At 46.7% G+C, this 23,866-nt stretch overlaps 1 protein-coding gene across 3 annotated transcripts in view; it reads right to left on the reverse strand.

Moving 5' to 3' along the window:
* The window catches only part of PITPNC1 (phosphatidylinositol transfer protein cytoplasmic 1), a 1,942,040-nt gene that overhangs the window by 188,278 nt on the left and 1,729,896 nt on the right, over positions 1-23,866 (reverse strand). Inside the window, exon 10 of one of the 3 annotated variants that reach the window (XM_069655032.1) lies at positions 4,271-4,389. The exons of the other annotated variants lie outside the window; for them this stretch is intronic. Within the exon in view, the coding sequence (XP_069511133.1) occupies positions 4,271-4,389 (119 nt within the window). The remainder of the gene's footprint in view (positions 1-4,270; positions 4,390-23,866) is intronic. 3 annotated transcript variants of the gene reach the window in all.

Genomic DNA, 23,866 nt, shown 5'->3' on the forward strand with positions numbered 1-23,866 from the left:
AAAGTGGAAAAGTATGTATGGGGTTTGGTGCCAACCCAATCACAGTGGACCAATTAATCTGGGGTCCTATAGCTAGTAGAACCAATGGGACATCATACTTTTAGTGACGTCTACAGTAGCCATTTTGGAGACAGGACTTAGATGTCCCATCTGACAGTGTTTATCCAATTACCTTACTCTGTTAGCATATACAGATAGAGTACCTATATTAAAGTTACCTTTCCAGAACCAATAGAATTGCATGCCACTTTTAAGCGTTAAACGTCAGTGATGATGGGATTTTAGTATAAATGATGTTTTTATGAAGTTCATTGGAGTTGTGAAGTGAGAGAGAAGATAACGCATCCGCTGATATTCAGGAGACTCCCCTTTTTTTGTACTTGTCATGAAACAACTCCTTTTGCCAAACCGTCGAGTTGTCATTATTGATTTGGTGTTGTAGTACTAATCTGCACCCACATCCATCTCACGGGAGCTGCTATCTTGTCTTAAAGTGCTTCTGGGCAAACCCTTACTCTATGGGCCGGTTGGGGGTCCTTGAGCACATAACTAAAAAATGCATTCTCTTGTACGGGAAGGCCAAGTTGGCCCAAACATCTGCAGAATGGCTGAGAGGTCTGGTATATAATAGCGACAGGGAAGAGACCTATATTATCATGGTAAGTTTGAGATGCCGGCATTAAGACATTTGGGGCCCATTGAGGATATACCTCTTGAAATCTTTGCAACAGTATGAAGAAATTCACCCCGAAATGCAGAGGGAAGGTGATTAAGTGACATGAGAGTGGGATATGGAACCTTGTACAGCGTCACTGTTATGAATACATAAATGTTTTGATTTCAGATGGATTATTTAGCATACATTGCAAGTACTGTTTTGGTGATGTCTGCCTTTTTCTTTCAAAATAAAGTTTTAAAAAAAGAAATCTTTAAATCAGTGGAGCTGACATAGATTGCTAGGGGATTTTTAAATTTCATGAAAAATGTCACACTTGTGCAGTTCCAATATGCTAAGTAGTTCATGCTAAAACAAATCATTGCCCACTCCACGTCGCAAAAACGGAACACAGTAATGCTGAAGGCTACTAAAGACAGTGTAGCGTGATAACTACTATCCAATAACTTTGATGAATGTGCACCTAAAATGCTTTCCACAATATTCAAAAGGAGATTAACAAAAGTATTGGGAAAGACGTTTTATCAAGGGAAGGGAAGGTTGTGAGAAAGATTGTTTTCTTTTTTTACCTTCTGCATATGGTTGAAGAAAGGACTTGTTTCAGCAATTTTAGTTGATGCAGAAAAAAGGCCTGCAGCTGGGTGGGCTGTCTTTTCGTGAGGAATAAACTGCTGACAATTAGCCTTACACACACCTTTTGCAAAACAAGGGCGATGCCCAACACCAATATACATTTCCAGGTAACAACGAAAGGGACGAGATCTCCCAACTTTCAAAAGAAGATCAAACAAGGCTGCATCCATGCTCTTGCCTTATTTGACCCCTATCTGGAAGGCCTAGTGTTAATGCCAGGCATAATTCAACATTTAAGGAACCGTGTTAAGCTAATGGCATGCCTGTCTTTCTCTATGAGACAAATCAATCCCGGGATTACTGAGAATTCGGACTAGTTTGGGCCAGCTTGCGGGCTATACAATAAACTTCACCGATTCATATGGTATAGTCAAAATGTGAACTATGTAGGGATCTGGGCGAGTATGGGTAAAACAATTCTAATGTATTTTAACATTACACATTTCCTTCATAGAAATGAAGCAAGCTTCTGGAGTATGGTCGATATCAGTCTTCAAAATGTGCACTCCCCACGAGCCATTGGCAAGAGAAAATTCACTCTTCGAGATGAAAGAATGGTGTGCTGTGTGCATGTGAAGATCAGAGGTGGTGAGTCCATTTTTATGCAAGGCTAGTAGCCTGCGACATACAATATGAATCCTGGTCCCCACGACCGTCACAGTGAGAGCTTAAATGAATGCCAATATGATCATGCAATTATCAACAAATCAGTGGATCTTTCAAGGCCTGCAAATGATCATTAGGTAACAGTGTTGGCATCTAGGCAATGTAGCGAATATGCCCACTGGAGCCATAGGCGCCTGTATGTGTGTGTCCCATGGAGGTCAAAGCCTGCAAAGGGATCCAGAGGCTCAGAGTATTTTAGCAGTGAATACATGGGTTAATATGTTCAGGGGAGCCTCACCCATGTGACTCACGTCCACTCTCAACCCATGGGGTACAGAATGCATTGGAAGACGTTTTTGTCGAAGGGAAAACAAGCCACTAATGTCATGAAAGGGGCATTTTTCTCTACCACTTTGAAGAGCATAGGGTTTATCATCACCTACCGATTCTAAGAGACCATGCTGAGAGGAAGTGAGGCCAGATAGCGAGACACCTTGTGAACAGCTTTTGCGCGGCACCGTTTTATAGACATGCCTTATGTGCATGGGAACACAATGGGGCGGAGGATCTGAGCATAGCCCCAAAACCTGCTGGTATTGCTGACAAAGAGCTCCATTATAAGGCAAAGAAGCACACTTTAACCCTTGCCTGCGTGACCCTTACGAGCCCACGCGCTACCTCAGAGTATTCTTCGGTGTAAAGCCTGAGTGGGCCCTTGGCATGTGGAGAGATTGCCTTAACCTCTGAGTGGGGATCCCAGGTTCAGGGTTACCTCCAATAGCTTGGTGATCTGCCACGTAGGAACTGCATTGGTGCCTTCCGGGGATATGCAGGAAACAATGTTGTCACGTTGGCCTTCTTGGTCCCGATGAGCTAAAGAACAGTTTGCAGAGGATGCTGCCTTGCCCCACATATGTAAGGTGAATGCTCTGGGAGAACATAAATCGCACCGGCCCACAGCTCACACACTAAATGATTCAGGCACAGATTCCAAATAAAGCGTGTATACAGGCAGGAGTAGGACATGCTAAGAGGAAAGCATTATTAATGCACAAATGCAGAGGGAGCAAAGGAAGCTCAAGTTCCATGGAGGAAAGCATGGGAGGGTGGCACGCGAGTCAGGTTGGCTCATAGGCCCAGCTTCACTTTCCAAATAAAACCTTTGCATTGCAAAATACCTACCATTCCCGTCCCTGCTGAGGACGTCATCCCACGAGTATTGGGGAAAGAGGACAGGGTGTAGGAGGAGCTTTGTGAATTGGTGACATGGTAATTTGTTCTGTTCATAATGTGTTTGAACAACTGTCAAAGCAAGGCTATTTATACATGTAAAATGAACCAGATTTCAGAATCTATTTTTTTTTAATTTCCAAGGATGCTGCAGCACATTCCGTTACTTGACCTGCTTTTTGTTTTTCATCTTTGTGTGTTGTTTTAATATACAATAATTTCTAAATTCTAGCTCAGCAGTGGCAAGATACATGTTGGCAAATTAACGTCATAAAATTAAAGGTACTTTACAGGAAACTAGACAACACACATGCACAAATACAAAACATGACAAGATATTTGATCAGGAAAGATGTATACAGCTAAACATTTTAGAATATATTTGAACAAAAAACACACTTTGGATAGAACTTAAATCTCCCCTTTACTGGGATATCTTTGTATAGTTAATGTCCTCGCACCAAGCTGAAGAATGCAAAGGATACAATAAGTTGAATTGCAAATAGATACTTTTTCCCTCGAAGTTGTCACTTGCCGGTCTTCCGGCACTTAACGCAAACAAATTCATGTATTTTTGCATTGAAAGCCTACATTTGTTAATCGGGGGAAGTCATTCCATATAATCTGGATTGTGAAATTGACCTTAACCGTACATGGCGAGGAGCTTTATTTCACGCATGGTCAGTGCTTTCCAAACCTGTAACGCACGAAGACCATTGCTAAACGGGAAATAAAGCATTCTGATACAACTATATGAAGCTACATATATAATGGTCGATGCTGGTGCGCATTCCTATGACATCATCGCAGGAATCTATCTGCAAATACAAGATGAGCAGACTGAAAGGGATTCAAGAACTATAGCACAAGGTTAGCTTGTTCCGTCTTCCATGTGTTGTGCATCAAACCACAGAGAGACCCTGTACTTTTAAGACGGAGGTGATGGAGATGATCGGAAAGATCGTGCTATGTGAGGTTGAGGTAATTTTTTCTTAAAAAAAACTTACCTTTTTTCACAAAAGACCACAATGCCTCATAATGCACATGTGATCTTTGCCGAGCGCTTAGACAAAGTGTGTATTTTGCTACAGAAGGGGAAAATATTTTTTTTTAAATGCAACGTACACTTGCTTTGCCACAGTTGTCTATTTCACCCACAGGAGATGAATGTTCATCGCACACTTTAATGTTGGTTTTTTCATGCATACTTTTCTCGAACTCCCGAACATCATCCAGGGTCATATCTGCAAAAAGTCCAAGATTTGGGATTTTCCGTCACAAAATGGTAACGTCACAAGGGCATTTTCAGGTGGCAAAGGGTATCTTTTCAGGAGTCACGGAAGAGGCGTAGAAAAGCAAGGTTTCCACCAGCTTTATGGAGAGTGTCTCATAAAGTTAGTCATGCCAGCCAAGGAGAAATCTAAAGGGTTAAAAGGAGGGAGGCTCGGATGGAGGGGGTGCAGGAATTTTCTACAGGTTTCTTGAGGCAAAGAAGAGAAAGTCAGAAGTGTTGGAGGGCAGACACAGCTACAGGCGCAGATCTTCTAAAGCAGGTTTAGAAGATCACTTGGAATGGGGTTGGAAAACATACTCTAGAGTACTTACCCATCACTGAACAGTGCAAAGGGACGCAATCTCAACCACTGCTGGTTAAAATGACAATGCCAATATATCAGTGTGAAGATGGCTCTCCTACTTGACCCATGACACTATGAATGCGAACAATCAAAGCGTGGTTCAAGATTGTGGGTTGGCACCCTACATACATTTCCACCAGTGTAAATATCGAGGGCCTGTCTAAACTAGCAAACCAATGGGTTATTTGGAAAAAAGCATTATTAATGGAGAAGGGCGATTCTCCGAAATGAAGTACACACCCATCATTGGCTCACCCCATAGCGGGATGAGAATTGCTGATGGTGCTATCCCTTTGCTTGCAGTCAGTAATTGTGCACTATCAAGTTGCCACTTCTAGCATCCCACTGAAGACGTATGGATAACCTCAGCACATGTGCAGTAAACTTTCCTTTTGGACAATGCTGGGGTAAACCTTATACACCTTACAATTTCCAGATTTTCTGTGTTTTTAAAATCAAATTCAGTCCCTTCGGTAGACTACAGATTGCAACAAGAAGCAGTGGTTTTGCGTCTAGCTTGGAAGACTTTAAACCCCCACTTTTATTTGTCCTCCAATGATAGGTTTGCCACCAGGTTACTTAGCTAAAAGCAGCCAAGCATCTTCAGCCCAGTCCATTTCCTCAAATTGTATGGCAGGATGACCTGGTGATCATCAAGGAAACAGGACCATCTGGACCTTAAGGGAATGGACACTTCTGGAGTCGGGGACATATGTAGAGGCAGTGCCACGAGACCGTCGGACTAATAATGTCCTCAAGAGGCCCCCATTTTGGAAACCAATACTAAATCCTCGGAGCGACTCTGGAAAGCTAAACTGAGAGTTTACCCCTCATCCTCCACCCCCCCCCCCCATGCAAGCATGCCTAATCAATCCTACCAGTCGAGGCATTTGCATCAGCACTGTTTTGGTGACAGGATGACAATTGCTAAAAGCCGATTCGCCAGATAGCATGGGGTTCCTTTCCAGCATAGGTTTTGCTCCCCAAAGGTGATTGGTCAGCATGATACCTTAATGCCGATGAACTTAGAAGCCATACATATTGGCAATGAGCTTTCCTTAGAGGATCTTTGAGTAAGAATTGTATGGACATTAGAACATGTTCAATATGTGCACATGAGGCAAAGAATGCAGCCAGTTACTGACCGACTCTTCCCCACCTCCTAAGCGCAGTGATGCATCCGCGCTTGCATCATTGCCCACTGCAGCGAAGCCTCATTCTCGGGGGTGCTGGCCTTCTACTTCTGCCTTCTCTAGTAAGTCACATTGCAGACTGAGCCTGCACACCATTGGCCAAGACTCTTCTGAGTAGGATGCCCTATTCCGTGCCTTGTATTTCATCCACCCTAAATCATAAGGATTAGATTACAGGTTGGCCCAGGTGGCTGCTGCCTGCCCCTTCCCACTCATGCAGTGAGCTCAAGACAAGCACTACTGATGGTGGGCGTCACTAGTCCAATGGAGAGTCCTGCTCTTCATTCATATACTGTACCCCAAGGAAACCTTCATTGGGTTGCCTGATCTTGTCGGACTTGATCACCATAGCCTTGCCACCGGTAATAAAATGTGTTGCACACTATCACAGGGAAAAGGGTGCAGCGCTACTGCTATATAATGAACAGTGGCCTGTTTAAAGATGTTTTCTTTTCTTTTTTAAAGCTGCCTGACCAAGATAGCTTTCCTGGGTCCTTAGCGCCTGGAGTCTAAAAAGGATGAGGTTGATGCAGCCAATCCAACGTGCGGAATGTATGTGAAGGAAACACGGAATTTCTCCATACATTCTCCCCGTTCCAAGTATCTGGTGACAAAAATAGAGGCTGAAAAGAAGGGTTAGTATCTAGGAAGCAAAGCAAGGCGGTGCACAAGAAATGAAAAACCTCTGTGTTAAAAAAATAGATTTAGTAAAGCGAAAGGGAGCAGTGTTTGTTAATGGTGCAGCATCAGGAAGCACATAGGAACATCAACACAGCATTTGAAAGAACATTTCAAAAACAGTATCTTTGAACAAAAACACACATTAACATACTCCGTTTAGAAACATGAAATTACAAAAACAATTATTTTAGTTCTGGAAAACATAAAAAAAAAAACATTAGTTGTACAATGGGTTACACATTTTAACAGCCCATTAGTCACAGGTAATAAATCCATCCATTTGTAAGAGTTGCAGTTAAGAGTTCACTCGCAGACGGTGGTGTGGTGGGCAAAGACTTACCTAGGCCTGCAGAGTGCTTGCACTTCGTCAATGAACTCTCTCACCAATCCTATCGGCCAGCTAATCAGATGGGTGCCTGTCCCTTGCATTACGTTCCAGACCTGACCCACCTGAATGTGCCAACGCTAGTTCCTGGTCTTGCAACATGGCAGTCTGGTAGGGAGCGCCCTGCTGGTGCATTTGCCTCGACTCTCCGATCCCCAAGCGTGCACTAGGGTGTACTATTGTTTTAATGGTATTCTTGTATTCATGTATTACTAATTCCTCCACCACCTGTGTAACGCCGCCCTTTGTGATGGGCTGCAAGCCATGCATAAAAAGCGCAAGCATATTCCTGCCAGCCAACAGCCCCCACGGATTCTACCACCTGCCATTGAGATTCGTCATCCGGCGCCAACATTCTCCTATGCCGGCACAGCAGCAAAGTCATGCAAGTTAACATGCAGAGCAAGGGGCAAGGTCCTATTCCGCACAGGACACTGCGCAGGCGCGGGTGACAGGCACGCGACTAATGTCTGCACAGTCTGCGCCTGCCAGGGCTTGGACAGCAGCGCGTGCCTCTCGATGGGAAAGGGTTCGATGCAGGTCCGTCGATCGGAGAGAAGGGGATTCCAACATCAATATGACAGGAGGGGTTTGGAACCTCTGCAGCAATCAATAAAGCCAGACCGCGAGGATGTATCAGTCTCAGGGCAAACTGGCTGTTATGTCCTGCGTTGTGCCGGAGGCCCAGCACGAGGGGCTGGCTCCGGTCCAAGAAGGCCGCATGGCCTGGGCGCGGCCTCGGCAGGGGAGCTCAAAGAAAACACACACACACGCTGGCTCAGCTTCGCCCGGAACTGCCTCCCACTCAGGGGGCGGGGCTTTTATTAACATGCCCTACGTCACCGCGCTGCGGGACGTAGGGCGGATATAACATTCCTCCTTTATTTCAACATGACGTAAACATCAACGTAAACCGCATGCTCAACTATAACACTTCTGCCTCTGCTGGGGAAATTAGCATACATAGTCATTCAGCCTCGCAGGCGGCCGCGTGGCCTTTCTCAGGCTGTACCGCTTCGCTTGGGGGCTGTCCCCGCTCGGCTCGTCAGTCTGCTCACCTTCAGTACATGTGTCCTCACTGCTGGGTAGTCTCGGTGATTGCCAGCTGCAATCCCCCGCAGATCCTTCCTGGGGGTCTTGCGCCGGCACGTCGCTGCTTTGTTGCTCGTTGTCGTCGTGGTGCCCTTCGCCATCCGTCCAGAGGTGCTGGGGCACGGGCTTGAACCAGGAGGCGTTCCTTGTTACTTCCCGACCTCCCCGTGTGACCGTTATCATGGTCCCACGCCGGTTGCTGATAGTCCATGGCAGTTCGTCATACCTGGTGTCCATCTTGGATTTTGTGGGGTTTCGCAACATGATGACTTGGTCGCCCACTCTGTGGTTCGAGGGCCTTGCTCTTCTCTTGGCGCTCATGTGAGCATTGGCACGTGTTCTCCTCGTTTCCACACGTGCATGGTCGATGTCATCAGGGGTTCTGCTTGGATGATGGGGAATCGACGAGTTGATGACAGTTCCGAACATAAGGTCAGCGGGTGGTATGCCCGTGGTGCTGTGGGGGGTGACACGATAGTTCCTTAGGAAACGGAACAGGTCGATCCTCCATGGGCTGCCGTTTGCCTTAGATACTCGGAGTACCTTGTTGATAGTTCTCATGAAACGCTCGACGTCCCCATTAGCTTGCGGCCACCTTGGCATGATATGGTGGTATTTGATGCCCAGTTCCTGTAGGTATGACCTGAATTCCTCCCCTGTGAATGGGGGTCCATTGTCACTCTTAATGGTCGTGGGCAGACCATGGGTGGCAAACATCTTTTCTATCACCGGGATGACCACTTCCGCGGCGGTGGACTCCAGTATCTCGACCTCTGGATATCGTGAGTGGTCATCGATTGCCACCAGTAGATGTAGCCCCTCTCTGATTTTGCAAAAGTCAATGCTGATCGCTTCCCATCGTGCCCGGCCACGCTCGGCCGATAGGATCGGTTCTGGGTCAGGGGGTCCACTCGTTATTTGGCAGGGTAGACATGTGTTCACTAAGTCCTCCACTCGATCGTCAATGTGAGGGAACCAAACCCTGTGTCGGATCCGTGCCTTTGTCCTTGCAAGCCCTTGGTGTCCTTCATGCGCTAGGGCAACTATCCTGTCTTGCAGCCTTGGGGGTATGATGATGCGGTCTCCCCTTAGCAGGAGCCCTCCCTCAGTGATCGAGAGGTCTTGTCGAACCGTGAACATGCCTGCTAGGAACGCCTTGGCCCCCTCGGTTCTATTGCGGGTGTGCGACATGAAGTCTTTCCAGTTGCCTGACAAGATGGCATCCTTTACCAGATCGCAACATGGGTCATTCTGGGTTTCTGTCGTAATGTCCTCGATGTTTATTGCTCTGGGCCTCATGGTGTGGACCACTTGACAGATGTGCTCCTCCGTTTCTTCGGCGACTAACACTTCCTGCTGGGTGGCTGGTCGTGGGTGTCTCGACAGGAAGTCCGCGGGGTTGCCGCTGCCCGGTTGGTAGACAAGTTCGAAATCATATTGCTGGAGGTGTAGCAGCCACTTGGTGATTCTGGCTGGTGGGTGTGCCGATGACCCAATGAAGATTGGTAGCAGGGGCTTGTGGTCGGTGATCGCCGTGAACTTGCGCCCATATGGGTACATGTGGAAATGTCGACATCCCCATAGAACGGCAATTGCCTCCTTCTCTATGTGGGAGTACCTTTGTTCCGTTGCAGTGAGTGCCCTGGATGCATAAGCAATCGACCTTTTTGTACCCTCTTTCGTGACCTGCATCAAGATTGCTCCGAGTCCGACTGGGCTGGCATCCACAAATAGTTCTGTCGGGAGGTCCGTGTCGTAGTAGGCCATCCTGGTGTCCGTTGACAGGGAGTCTTTTATGTTCTCAAATGCCTCCTGGCATTCGGGTCCCCAGTCCCACTTGGTGCTGGCCTTTGTTAGCTCCCTCAGTGGTTCGGATAGTGTTGCTAAGTTCCGAATGAATCTGCCACAGTAGGTGGCCATACCCAGGAAACTGCGCACCTCGGTGGGAGTCATGGGGGGGCTGGCAGCTTGTATGTCCGCCACTTTCTGGGGATCAGGCGATATGCCGGTGCGGTCGAACCGGTATCCAAAAAACGTAATTTCTGGTTTTAGGAATTCGCACTTTTCTCGATGGATTGTGAGTCCGGCGCTTTCCAACCTGCCCAGTAGTGCTTTCAGTCTCACGATGTGTTCCTTGATGTCCGGTGCATGTATCAGGATGTCATCGCTCACGTTCAGTACCCCTGGTATGCCTCTGATGACCTCCTGGATGGTTTGTTGAAAAACCTCCGCGGCCGACGATATGCCGAAACTCAGGCGCTTGTACCTCCTCAGGCCCAAATGGGTTGAGAACGTGGTGATGTAGCGCGATTCTCTGTGTAGCTTCAGCTGGTGGTACCCCGCCTTTAGGTCTACCTTCGAGAACACACACGATCCCGTGAGGTCAGTGATGATTTCATCGATTGTCGGCGTTATGTGTCGCTCTCTCTTTATGGCTGCATTGGGCAGGCGCATGTCAATGCAGATCCGAACTTTCCCTGGCTGTTTGGGCTTCCGGGTGACCACCATCGGGGAAACCCATGGTGTTGGTCCTGTGACTTCTTCGATAATACCAGCGGCTTCGAGTGACCTTAACTCCTTCTCGACTTGTTCCCTCATGTGGAAAGGTGTCCGTCGGTGTCTTACTGCGCGTGGTTGCACTGACTGATCAATATGTAGTTTGATGGTCTTTCCTTTGAGACAGCCTATCCCCCTCTGTAGCATGGGGTGCTGCCTGAGAAAGTTCTCGACCTCGGATGTGTCGTCAACGTGGCATATGAATTTTACCACGCCCAGGTCTTCAGCCGCATCTCCGCTCAACAGGCTTTCAATTCCCGCCTTGACGATGTAGATCTTCGACCACAACTTCTGTTCACCATGCTCAAGCGTGGTGCGGAACCTCCCGATGACTGGTAGAGGTTTTCGACTGCCGTAGGCAAATAGTCGAGTGTCTGTGGATTTTAGCTCGGGTCGTGGAACCAGGGTTCGGAAAACGGTGGTTGGCATGACGTTTACTGACGCCCCCGTGTCGATGGTCATTTGTATGTCCTGGCCTTGTATGTTGACCATGCATTTTCGTCGCCTGGCGGTTCTTTTCGACTGGGCTGGTCCTTGGTTTAGTGTCGATACTAAGTATACCTTTCGGCCCTTTCCTTCGTTCTCCGTGCCTGCTGTTTGTCGTAGGGCTGAGAGATCACCTCCTTCTTCTTCCGTCGAGGAGTTGACTACCGCTACCCTCCTCGCGCTGGCTTGTTTCTTTTTCTTCGATGACCCTTTCTCCTGGGATCCTTGTGGGGGCTGCAACGGCGTACTCACGGATCTGCACACTTTCGCGTAGTGATCCTTCCGGCCACATGCTCCACACGTGGTGCCTTGCGCCGGGCAATTTCTCCTTCCGTGCCTTTGGCCACCACACCATCCACATTCAGTTGGTCCTGGTGCTCGAGGCTGCCACCTGTTCTGGGTGTAACCGCTGCCATATTCGCTCCTCGTTGATTGTCTGTCCGAGATTTGAGCCACCAATGCTGTGGACAGTGACGGCTGGAGTTTTTGTAGGGTCACTTCCATGTTTGCGGCCCTGGAGTGGGCAAGCTCCCTTTGTCGGCCCAGTTCCAGGATGCGCTGTAGAGGGATACCCTTCTCACTGAGCACGAGACGCCTCAGCTTCTCCGAGTGAATTCCATTTATGATTTGCCTCCTAATCTCCCTTTCAGTGTTCGTAAACTCACACGACATTGCCAGCTTCCTCAGCCTCGTGTGGTAGGCGTCGAGGGTCTTGTCGGTGGCCTGGATGGTCGTGCAGAAGATGAAGGTTTCATAGTCTGGATTCAATTGCGGGAGAAAATGTGCTGTCAGAGCGTCCTTCGCGCTCTGGTATGCATCTTGGCCGTCGTCCACCTCCAGGGAGTTAAAGATGCGCAGCACCTCGTCGCCCACACTAAGGAGTAGATGAGCCTTCATTTTTCTGGATGACGTGACGTCCTTACATTCCATGGCCATCTCGAACTTCTGTAGCCATAGCTGCCATCTGGGCCCACTGGACGATGGGTCCGTGAATGGGTCGAATGGTTGGATCAACGTCGACGAACTTCCCTGCGTGCGAGGCGGTGGTGACGCCATGGACAGGTTTGCCGCCATTCTGGACGGTGTGGAAGGTCCAGGGGTAGATAGCCCAGTCGCCATGGTGATGCGTGCGCTCAGTCGCCGAGTGTCTACCTTTCAGGTTCGTGCGTGCCCTGTGGTGATGCAGCGTCCTACCGGCACATGTGCTCCGATGGATTGGTGCAGGAGACGACGTGCTGGTGGTGCCTGGGACGACATGTGAAAAAAAAAACTCTTTTTTTTTCTTCACCCTGCGAGGATGAGGTGTGGAAAAAGGGGATGAAAAGAGAAAAAAAAAATTTTTTTTTTTTTTTTTTTTGGGGGTGGGGGTCACGTGGTCGTGAGGCCCCCACCGGGTGTCCAAAAATTTATACGGAGCGACCGTGTGGTCTCCGGAGCGCGTGGATGCTCGCTCACTTCCTCGTCGCCATTGTTATGTCCTGCGTTGTGCCGGAGGCCCAGCACGAGGGGCTGGCTCCGGTCCAAGAAGGCCGCATGGCCTGGGCGCGGCCTCGGCAGGGGAGCTCAAAGAAAACACACACACACGCTGGCTCAGCTTCGCCCGGAACTGCCTCCCACTCAGGGGGCGGGGCTTTTATTAACATGCCCTACGTCACCGCGCTGCGGGACGTAGGGCGGATATAACACTGGCCACAAATTATTTGCCGACCTCAGCTGGAACATTTCAAAGCTTGCTTCCCTCCATGTTGATTTTTTTAAGCTAACCCCAAAAGTAACATCGCACAAGGCTAAACGGAAGACAAATAATAGTGTGTGGTGTCGTCATCCTCGTCAGGGACACACATCACGTGTCAGAGGACAACGAGACACAGGAAGGGGATGGGTGGAAGGTAGGAGGAGAGGCCAGTGGAAGTTTGGGAGTGAATGAATAAAGGTGTGTTAGAACCTTCCTCCTGTCTCAGCGTTGTCGGTGTAGCGCTGCATGTTTGAGGCCGTGTGGGTATTGACAGCAGTCCACAAAAGACTTTACACCTGCGACGAGGCCAATTAGAACCTCACGACAACCGCGTGCTCCGCGCCTGTGGTGCACCTCAGTCAGGAGTCACTGGAGAAGCGAACACGGCGACCTGCGCGATGGCGCACGAGGGGGCCCAGTCACCCACTATGAACTGTCGGGACCTGCTCCTGCATAAGAGCGGCTCTCCATCCAGCGCCCGGGCGTGCTGGTAATTCACTGCGCCACCGGCAGAGTGCTGAGGAAAGATTGGAACGCACGAAGCTCCCCAAGGGGTGGGGTTGTGGACACGGGACGGCAGCCGCGGCACATTTCCTAAGGCAAACTGAAACACACGTGGTGAAGGGACACTGCGGTGCATGCGACCTGCGAATAAGCAGTCCAGCCCGTCTGGTAACAACGAACCGCCGCGTTTGACTGCACGTGGCCCCAGAGGGCGCCAGCAACATGAGGATCATCGAGAACAGTGGTCTATGAAAGAAAAAAGCATACATCACCCATCAAACAATGCATTTTCACAATGAGGGATGAGAAGAATCCTCTACATGCATTTTCCCGCCGATCAGCAGCAAACCAAATTCACTCCATAAGGTGGGCCACACAAAAATGCACATTACACTGTGCAGAGCATATTCACTGGAAACAAGGCCACACTCAATATGTCAGAAGATGACCCACTAACCGTTCCTCTGACTCCAGCTCAGGCACTGCCCATCAGGATGCAGGATAGTCTCATTATACAACTGCCCACAAACTTTGACCTCACTGAATCCAGCATGTTGGGTCCAGGCTGGAAGAGGTGGATAAGAGATTTTGAGGTGTGCATAAAGGCGATAGGCCCCCTAGACAAAGAGAAGAAGCACAGCTTATTAACACTCTCTATTAGCTCAAATGTCAGGGACATCGTGGACGAGCTTCCCTCAAGTACCACAGATAGGTATGCAAACCTGAAAACGAGAGACACATATGTGACACAACCAAGCAGACCAAAGGAGAATCCGTGGACGCATTTGTGATGCGCTTGAGACTCAAAATGAAGCACTGCGATTTCAATAACTACTCCAATGAGGAAGCTTTACGCTCTCAAATCATAGTAGGGTGTGAATGCGCAGACTTCAGGAAAATATGACTGCAGAAACCACGGAACCTAGAAGAAATCCTGCGTCTGGCTCGCTCAGATGCGACATTGGCATCTGAAGTCGAGGGGTTAGGCGAGATACAGATCACTCATGGCAAAAGTGAGGGCATCAACAAGCTGGAGAGCGCAACCAAAGGAAATGGTGAACAATTTTGCAACTGATGCGTTACAAATTTCCGCATGAAGGACAATGCCCAGCTATAGGCCAACAGTGCTCAGCCTGTGGGGGAGAAAATCATTTCAAAGCAGTATGCCGTATGTACCGCAGTCAAATGAGAGGAGAAAGAACAGGTGGGAAACCATCACAAGACAGTGAAAGATTGACACAAAGTCCACCCAGGGCACTCAGCCAGGCGTATGAACCTCCTCAATGCAGGCACAAAGAAGAGAAGCCGGAAAGAAGACGAGACCAAGCCCCAGGAGACTGGAGGGACAGCAAGCCACCGTCTTCTAAGTCAAGGAGGAGGCCCAGGAAATATGTACGCTATCTGGCCGAACACTCACAATCCGATAGCAGATCCAGTGCATCCTCTAAGGAAAACACCAGAAGGAGTGAGAAACCACGTGAGGAACCGCAAAGAAAAGGGTATCTATACGCTCTGGGAAGTCCTAAGGCAAAGGAACACAGTCCGACATTGATCATCCAAATAAATAAGATGGCTGTTGAGTTCCTAGTGGATACAGGGGCACCTGTGAACCTTATAAGCGAGGAGATGTACAACAGCATACCACATGCCCCATGCCTACGGCCTTCAAAAGCACTGATCTACCCATACGGAACAAAGACACCACTACCCTGCAAAGGCTATTTTACAGCATTGTGTAGCTATAAAGGACAATCAAAGGAGATCCCCATGCACATGCTGGAAGCAGCCACCGAAAGCGGGTGCATCCTGAGCTACAAGGCAGCAATCGGCATGGGCCTCGTCCACATCCCATACAGATTCATGGTACACAAATATTTGGACCCCAATGCAAAAATTGAACAAGTGTTCCCCGCGTTGTTCAAAGGTTTGGGAAAATTGAAAGGACGCCAGATTGAACTTCATATTGACCCAAAGTTTCCTCCAGTAGCACAACACTATCGGGGAACCCCCATAAATATACAAAAGCAAGTGGAAGAAGAGCTCATGAAACTGCTTGAAGCGGATATCATCGAACCAGCTGATAGATGCGCAGGTAGAAGAGTTGCTAAAACATTTTCCTACCTGTGTGGTCATCAACCCACACACACGAAGCCCAAACCCCTATGCATGATGACCCTTCCCGAAAGAGCATGGGATGAAATTGCAGTAGACTTTTTTTGGACGCATGGATGGGGGTGACCACATACTAGACTAATATTCTCGATTCCCAGACATACAACTAGTACCTTACACCTCGGCATTCCACACCATTCCAGTACCTGACAGAATGTTTGCCACGTACAGTATTCCAAGAGTCCTGAAGTCCGACAACGGGCCCCCATTCATGGGACAAGACTTCAAAACGTTCTCTGAATACATGGATTTCCACCACAGGAGGATAACACTGCTGTGGCCGCAAGCAAACGGTACAGTAGAACGCTTCATGAGAAATATAAAGAGAAACTTGCAAATCGCTCGAATAACTGGGAAGCCTGTGGAGAAACTGCTATGCCAACTACTAAGAGAACACACCACACAGTGCCACATGGAAGACACCATCCAAGGTCATGTTCAGAAGGAACATACGGTTAAGGCTACCCCACATAACCAGTATTGAAGAAAAATATAGCGAAGGCTGTGAGATGCAAGAACGAGATTGGAGAAGCTAAGAAAATAGGAAGAGACGGGCAGACGAAGAGCCAAGGACCTGGAGCCAGGAGACATGGTCATCGCCTGTCAAACGCAAAGCCAGAAAAGCATGGCTGCATTCGGGCAAGAGCCCTTAACAGTGATTCGATTAAAAGGATCTCTTATCACAGCCGAAGGTAACAGAAAAATCATCACAAGAAACTCATTGGTCCTCATTACGAGCTTGGAGGTAACCATGGTGCTATTAGCCCCATGGCTGCCTCCAAAACCTTACCGACTCCACCCTGGTGAATGGAGCCATTACCGGCCCATTCCAAGGTTGGCGGAACCGGTAATTCCCCATTCACCCGGGCCCTTCCCCATTCCCATTTGAGCCCCCAGAGGTTCCCATGCATCGTGTGAGTGGCCGTTTAAGATACAATGTTATCTTTGGGAGCAAGTCCACGATCGATTTGCATATGGTATGTTTAGCACAAATTCGCTGGAGTGGAAAGATTCCTAGAAGAGTTCCCAGAGGTAATTATTAATTTAAAATGTTTTATATAAACATTTTAATGCACACATAACACAGGTTTCAACATATAGCACAGCTCCCTAAAGCACCTTCTGTTAAAGAATGTATGCAACTTAGTGAAAGGCACCAATCCCAGCAACCTTGTTTAATGTGTCTGTGTAAGGGTCACCGTTTAACCTGTGGATCCACAGGTTGAGAACCTGCCATGTACAACTTGAATGATCATCTTATTTGCCGAATCTGTGTATTCTTTCACACATCCCTGGCTTTCAATTCCCCGTTTGGCCAAATAATGTGATACAGGACAGATCAATCTCCCTCAGCACATCTGTCCTCTTATATGGAAAAATTGGTGGAGGCATACGGGAAAAGGCTACAAGTTAATAGTATGAGCTATCCAAAAAATGAAAAGGATCACTATGCATTGGGTCTTGCCTTAGGTTGGGGGAGACCTACATCATCATCTGATGTGGTCTAGTCGGTAAGTTGTCCTTTCACCAATTAACTAGATTGCTTGATCTTGGGCAAATCACTATCTTCCAGTTTCCGCTTAAACAAATTCCTTTATCCTAGCGACGGCACTAAGGCAAACTTGCTAAAATGTTAGCTAAACACTGGTAAACAAAGTAAGACGAATGGGAAACCACTGCTCCACATCTCATCTACTTCCAAGGAGCTTCGGAAGCAGCTGGTGTATTCAGAGAATCTGGTGCGGCTTGACAGCTTGACATAGTTAGGTTCTTTCCTCGTGAGGGTTTCCTGGGTTCCTGGTTTTCGGATCTTTGCAACTTCACAAGCCCTGCTGCTGTGCTGTGCGTCTTCGGCTCCGCCAGCAGTGTACCGGCTGCAGTTTCGGTAGCTCCGGTTTCAGCACTTCCACCCGTTTATTCCCAGTAGTGCCAGCTTCATCTTTGCCAGACCTGCATTTGGGAACTGAGCCCTGCCAAGCACTTTGCTACTCCGGTATTCCCCTGTTGGGAGTGGCAGTCTCAGACAGGTGGGTTTGCAAACATATGGTTGATATCTGTACTGTTTTATGTTTTACCTGGTAATTAAGTTGGTGCTATTGTTGCTGAATTAACCAAGAAAACAGTGGCTGTTGGGTGTTCTATCCAGCCAGTATGTACTATCTGAGGGAAAAATGAGGTGCCGATCATAAACAAAGCTGATCCAGTGGTGGCTCTGCTGATTTTCACAAATAAAAGGAATCGCTGGAGTCTTGCCATGTGAATGCCCCTACCTCTCTCGACTCCATTAGTTCCCGAAGACCCTTCATTTCTTAATTATCAGAAGAAAATAAAAATAAAAAATGAGCATTTAAGAACCACTTGCCGCCTGTGCCAAACCAAGGCCAAAATGCCTCAAATCATGAATGCTGTATCAGCATATTACAGCCGACACTCGAAAAGATTATTACGGGGGACACAGTTTCTCCTTCAGTGGCAATGGTGTATGCTGCAACAGAAATAACATCGAACCACTGGCAAGAGAGATTATTCCTGACCCGAATCCTGCGATAGCTAACGGCACTGACTTACCTCCTACGGCCTCTTCCCTACTAAATGCACTTCCTATTTTTTACCAAGGAAGACCTGACGGTATATGAGACGGATAAGTCTGAATTGGCTTCAGTAAATAGTGAAGCGAGGAGGGCGGAAATGAGCAGGAATCTCCCAATGTTCCTTCTTGGCCAGAGTTGAATTCATTCTTCGCCGCGCTAATTGCAGACCTATGCAATAAAATGCATGCTGAGCTAAAAGGGCAAACTAGTAGGCTGGGAGAAATTGCAAGATGCCTGGAAATGAGAAGCTCTGAGGAAGAGCAAATCAAAGGTTACCGATCAGGGGACCATCCCAGAGTGTGCTGCCCCACTTCTGGCATCGGGGAAAGATGAGAGGAAGGTTGCTATGATGTGAAATAAAAATTATTCCCAACAAAAACTACAAGATGATAAAGCTGGAGTAAAAATTAAGAATAAGTAACTTCTCTGTTAGGATACCTGGTGAGCCTTAACCTTCCAGGTAAATAATCATGAACAATAGGCGTGTGGTCAAGGCTATTTTTGTCACCCTCCTCTCACTTTCTACAAATTATTCTTTTACATGGTACATGGAATACACAACAAGTGATGTCTATTTCACTTCGAAAAACATCTGTTTTTTATTTTTGTATTTCCATAGGTCTTGTATAAATTCAAGTATAAAATCAAATAAAAACAACAACTTGTTCATAAATACACATTCACTGGTAACAATAGCCTTCAAACAATATTTATTACACGTTAATATCAACATAATACTTTTTATAGACAGATAGCCAAGACACTAACAATCTGCAGTGTCATATTTGTTAATTTCTTTCTGTGTTGTGGTGCCTGCCCTGGTTTTAGCAGTGCTGGTAGTTGTTTCAGTTATCAGGTCGACACAGTGTGTTTCGGCCGTCTAGTCACCGGCATGCGGTGTCACAGGAAAGCGGCCTTCATCAGGACAAAGATGGATTGATAGTGAGCCCAGACCAATGTGCGATGTGTCTAGAGCAGGGGACAAACAAAGGGGGGGGGGTGACTAGTTATTTAAAAGAACTTGTAGCTACGTTGTGGAAATTATGTGATGTGAATGACGAAATTAAGAAGCCAGCCGGTCCCCTAGCAAAAAAAGGGGAAAGTAAAAAGCAACAAAAATAATAAATGCAATAACGCAAAGTACAGTAAATCAAAAGCCGTTGACAGTGCTCTCAGGGGAGAAAGAGTAAAACACAAGAGGAATCACGTCTATGGGTGGGAGGTTATGCCCCTTTTGATGAGGATAATATCTCAATCCTTACAATAGTGGAAGTGTCAATTTACCATCTGCCAAATGATCAAGGCCGGATTACATCAACTCCGGTAAAGGAGAGGGCTGGGAGGATCACAAAAGAGCCCTCCCCTCCTGCCCCCCAGCAGGAAGGACAGAGCGATCCTCCTTCTAATGGGGTAGTGAAGGATAATAGAAGGATTTTGGACCTTTCCAGGGAAATCAATGACAAGAATAGGGGCCGGCAGTCAGTAAGCAGTCAACCTTTGTCAAATTTAGAAGGAAAATCAACACAATTACGAAGATGGAGTCAGGGATGATGAGGGCCAGACCGCAAACTTGCTGAGACCAGTGTTTTTCCAGGACATAAATCTGGCAAACCCATCGAAAATCTGCGTTAAAAACGCTGGATGTCAGACTGCTTGTTTTCAACCACTGACTCCCCTGGAATTGATGCCCTCGATTACTTACTGGAGCTAAAAAAGCCGAATATCAGACCGCCTGTCCACAACCAGCATATCTTGCCTGCGAAAAAGAAGCTTCACCAACTTAGATGAGGAGGAAGAATGTAGAATGTCAAACGTTTAATTCATAATCTATCAATCAACTCCATGTGATTTCTGCTTGACCCAGTATGATGAAGCAAGATTCATGCCTCCTACAAAAGTATCATACAGTAGTTGATCACATTGGGGGCCGTACTCCTGCCAAACTGTTACCCAAGCATGTCTTTGAGCAGTGGGGCCCTGGAACTTTAAATAGGTCAAGGGTCCTGAAGCTGGTTCATAAAATCCCTGGACTCAGTCTAATTATTTCTACAGATATCGACCTATTGGACATTTTTGATCCTAACATGGATGATCGAGTAATTCTAATTATTTGCTCGAAACTCGTGTTAGAAGCTGTTCTAAAAGAAGCGAACAACCTACGTCAGATGAGGAATAACAACTCTTATTGTCCCCAAAGAAAATTACACATTGCGTGAGCCCGTGTAGGAGGGGGTGAGAGGGTAGTGATTTGGGGGAGATCATCAATAAGGCAGAGCCGAATAACTTGGGGTGCCTTCCCCGAAGAAACAAGGGGGCTTCCTCGAGATCAAAGGAAACATAACCCATATGTGCAAATGAATGGAGATGGTTGGCGCTATCCATTAAGGAATCAATTCTTCAACTGAAGGAACTTCCACCCCATCTTTAGCCGGTTGGGCGGCCTTAAATGTATCTCCTGAAATGCCCATGGACTTGGTGCTTTGATGACAGATTTGGTTCTCTGCACATTCCTACAAATGCACTTTTTCTCATTATTGCAGGAAGTTTGGTGGCTGTCCTGCCCAGCGTTTGATGGTTATCAATGTGTGTGGCAATCAGCGATACGAGGAAAGCAGGGGCGACCTTCAGGGGGCCTTGTTGTTGCTGGGAGAAATGATGCAGGTTATTCCATATTAAAAGCAGATAGACATGGGTAGAGGTTTACTGGCTGTCAAGGCTTAAGGGTAATTTATGAGAGACACTGGATTATCTTTTAGTCGTGAATATATACTGACAGAATACTCATAGTGATCTTACTGTTTTGTTGTAGTTCCTCTCAGCCCTATTGGATGAGTGGTATCTAACTTATCTGGGGGGGAGGTGTTGGTGGCTGGAGTCTAAACTCAAATTGTGTGAAAGGGGCATATGTGGAATTTGGCAAGCAGTATGGGCCTGTGTCTTATTATGATAGCTGTAAGATCAAGTTTGAAGCCAAGTGAAGGAATTTATTGGAGGAGTGGGGCCTTTAAATTCTAAATGAACAGGAGAAAGGCGACTTTGTTAGTAAACCTTTGTGGCACAGGCATACTGTTGTCAGTTATTGACTATTTGATAGTCAGTAAAGGCCTGCTTGATACCTGCCTGGATTTTCATGTGAAGGCCACTTCTCTAAGTGGCCGCAATATGCTTTTTGCAACATTTAGGAGCATTTCGAAACAGGTATTCCGCGCAGAGCACATTCTTTAGAGGTAAATTGTGGGACGAATAGGCTTACGTGGAAAGATAAAAATATTCAACATATTAATAGGCAAATGCAGCACACTTTCTTCAGTACCACTTTGGAGCAGAAATGGCAGCCTTCTCTGTGAAGGAGTTGGGAAATGTAGTCTTAAGGTCCATTCAGATTATTCGGCAGGGGAGGGGGCTGGTCAGCGATTTGATAAGGAAGTACAAGAGCGGAAGAAGGTGTGCAGGAAAGCCATTAGTGTTCTCAGACAGAGTGATCTGGAGGGCACCTAACTGAGAGCCTATATAAAAAAGAAAAGCAAAGCCTGAAAAATTGGCTTAAAGGTCATAAATTCCGCTGAATGCACTGTGATGGCGTGGCTATGCTAGATATAGTATTAAGAAAGAAAGAAGCCAACTTTTAACATAAATTAATCATATGGAAGTCCATCAGGTAGTTCTCAAGTCGAACTCGATTTTAGAAGAGGTTTGGGTTGAACACTTTCAGGCTCTATATGGGAAGAAAGGTGATCTAATGGAGAAACTTGTCAGCGTGTATAATTAAGCTTGGCAGCATGAGTTCACTGTGGAGGCTATTGAAAGACACATCAGGTGGGCTAGTGGATACAGAGCGGCTTGCCGGAATCATTTGTCCCATAATATATTTAAGGAAGCACCTGAGATGTAGTCTAAAATCTTATTTGTCTTATTCTCAAAGGTACTTATGGGTAAACAGACACCTTCAAGTTGGAAGAATGCTTTTGTTATTCCAATATATAAAAAGGGTAACAGAGCGCAGCTGCTGCATTATCGTCCAATAACCCGATTAGATGCTGACAGCAAGCTATTTGCAGCTCTCATTTTGGAGAGATTGGAAAACTGAGTTAAGGAGCATAGAATTGTACGTAGATGTCAAACTGGGTTCAGAAAACATGTGGGGGTGGACTGTAATGGGTTTCAATTACATTGCATGTAGAAATATGCCTGGGAGAAGGAGAGGTTACCAACTTCCGTCGTTTCTCTAGACTAAAGCTTTCAACTTAGTTGATAGAAACTGGCTCTGGGCTAAACTAGGCAAGTGAGGATTGCACCATGGGTTGCTCAGTACACTGCCCTACCTACATAGTGGCACAGCGATCCAGGTTAGGTTGACTAACGAGGGACTCCTATCTAGGAGAATAGAAACCTAGTCAGATCTTAGGCAAGGGTGCATATTGGTACCTTACCTTTTTGATATATATGTGGCCGATATCCACATAGGATAGGCCCTTGAACAAGCTACCTTTCTTAACCTGCGGGTAGGGGCATTGAGGAAGCTTGGCTCGCTTATGCAGATGATTTTATCGTCTTTGAGAAAATTCTCATTGGCAGCCGCATTTATTCTTTATTGAGCAATATGTGGGTTTAAATAGATTGAGGACCAATCCTATAAAGACTATGGGGCTCAAAATATGCTGGAAAAAAGAGAAATGTAAATGTGCATGGTTTATAAATGGTATTTATGTGCCTTCCTATTACTGCCTATCCATATAAAACACTCTTTAGACATAGTCTAAAAAAGAACGCCCTCTCCTTAGCCATTCAGATGAAAAGAATAGATATGAAATATGGAAAAGGTTCCTTATCCCCAGTTTTGAAATGTTATACTGGCAAAAGTAGTTGCCAAATTGTTATTTGGGTTGGACGTTCTCCCTATCTGGCTAGTGATGGAAATCGAGATCTATGAAGCTATGATTTGGTGGGAGGTCCTGTTTGGGCTCCCAAGTTGTGTTCTGTTGGCACTCATCTGTCGTGAGTTGGGCCTACAATCTCTACAAAGTAGGGTGTTGTGGAAGCAATTGGCGTTCTTCAGGAAATTGTTATGCTCGCCCACTCACTCTATGTAGGCCAGCTGGTCAAGTGGCACAGCGAGTAGAGCGCTCCCTTTGACATCTGTGCAGATCCTGCTAATGCAGGTTCGAATCCCGGCAGGGCCAAACTCAGCCTTTCATCCTTCCAAGGTCGATAAATGAGCACCACACACTGTGGGTAATAATAAGCAGTGCTCAGATGCCTGAGGGTTCGTAGCACTATATAAATGCAAAATTATTATTATTATTATTGGCCAGGAAATTACATCATTTTCTGAGTCTTACGCTGCAGAGATTGTGGCATACTCTGTGGAACAACTATATACTATGGACTTGTCAAAAGACATTTCTATCTCAAACCCACACAGTCACATTGGCTGTGATTCGCTGGGATTGGATATCAACTGGGGAAGCTCAGGAAAGACATTTCTTGTATAGGCACTGTAAGGGATCAGGAGTAAGAGTCGGACACAGAGACATTATTTTGGTTGCTATAAACTTTTATTAAAAATTAATATAAATGGATTGGGTGTAATCCCATCTTTTCCTAACTCTATGAGGGGTTTCCTTGCCTCAACAAACTAACTAGTGTCGGTGTCAGAATGTCCCAAAGTAGGAAGTCCTCCGTCCTGTAT

This window comes from Ambystoma mexicanum, chromosome 3q (genome assembly GCF_040938575.1).
Source record: "Ambystoma mexicanum isolate Mex_15411 chromosome 3q, UKY_AmexF1_1, whole genome shotgun sequence".
Lineage (NCBI taxonomy): Eukaryota > Metazoa > Chordata > Amphibia > Caudata > Ambystomatidae > Ambystoma > Ambystoma mexicanum.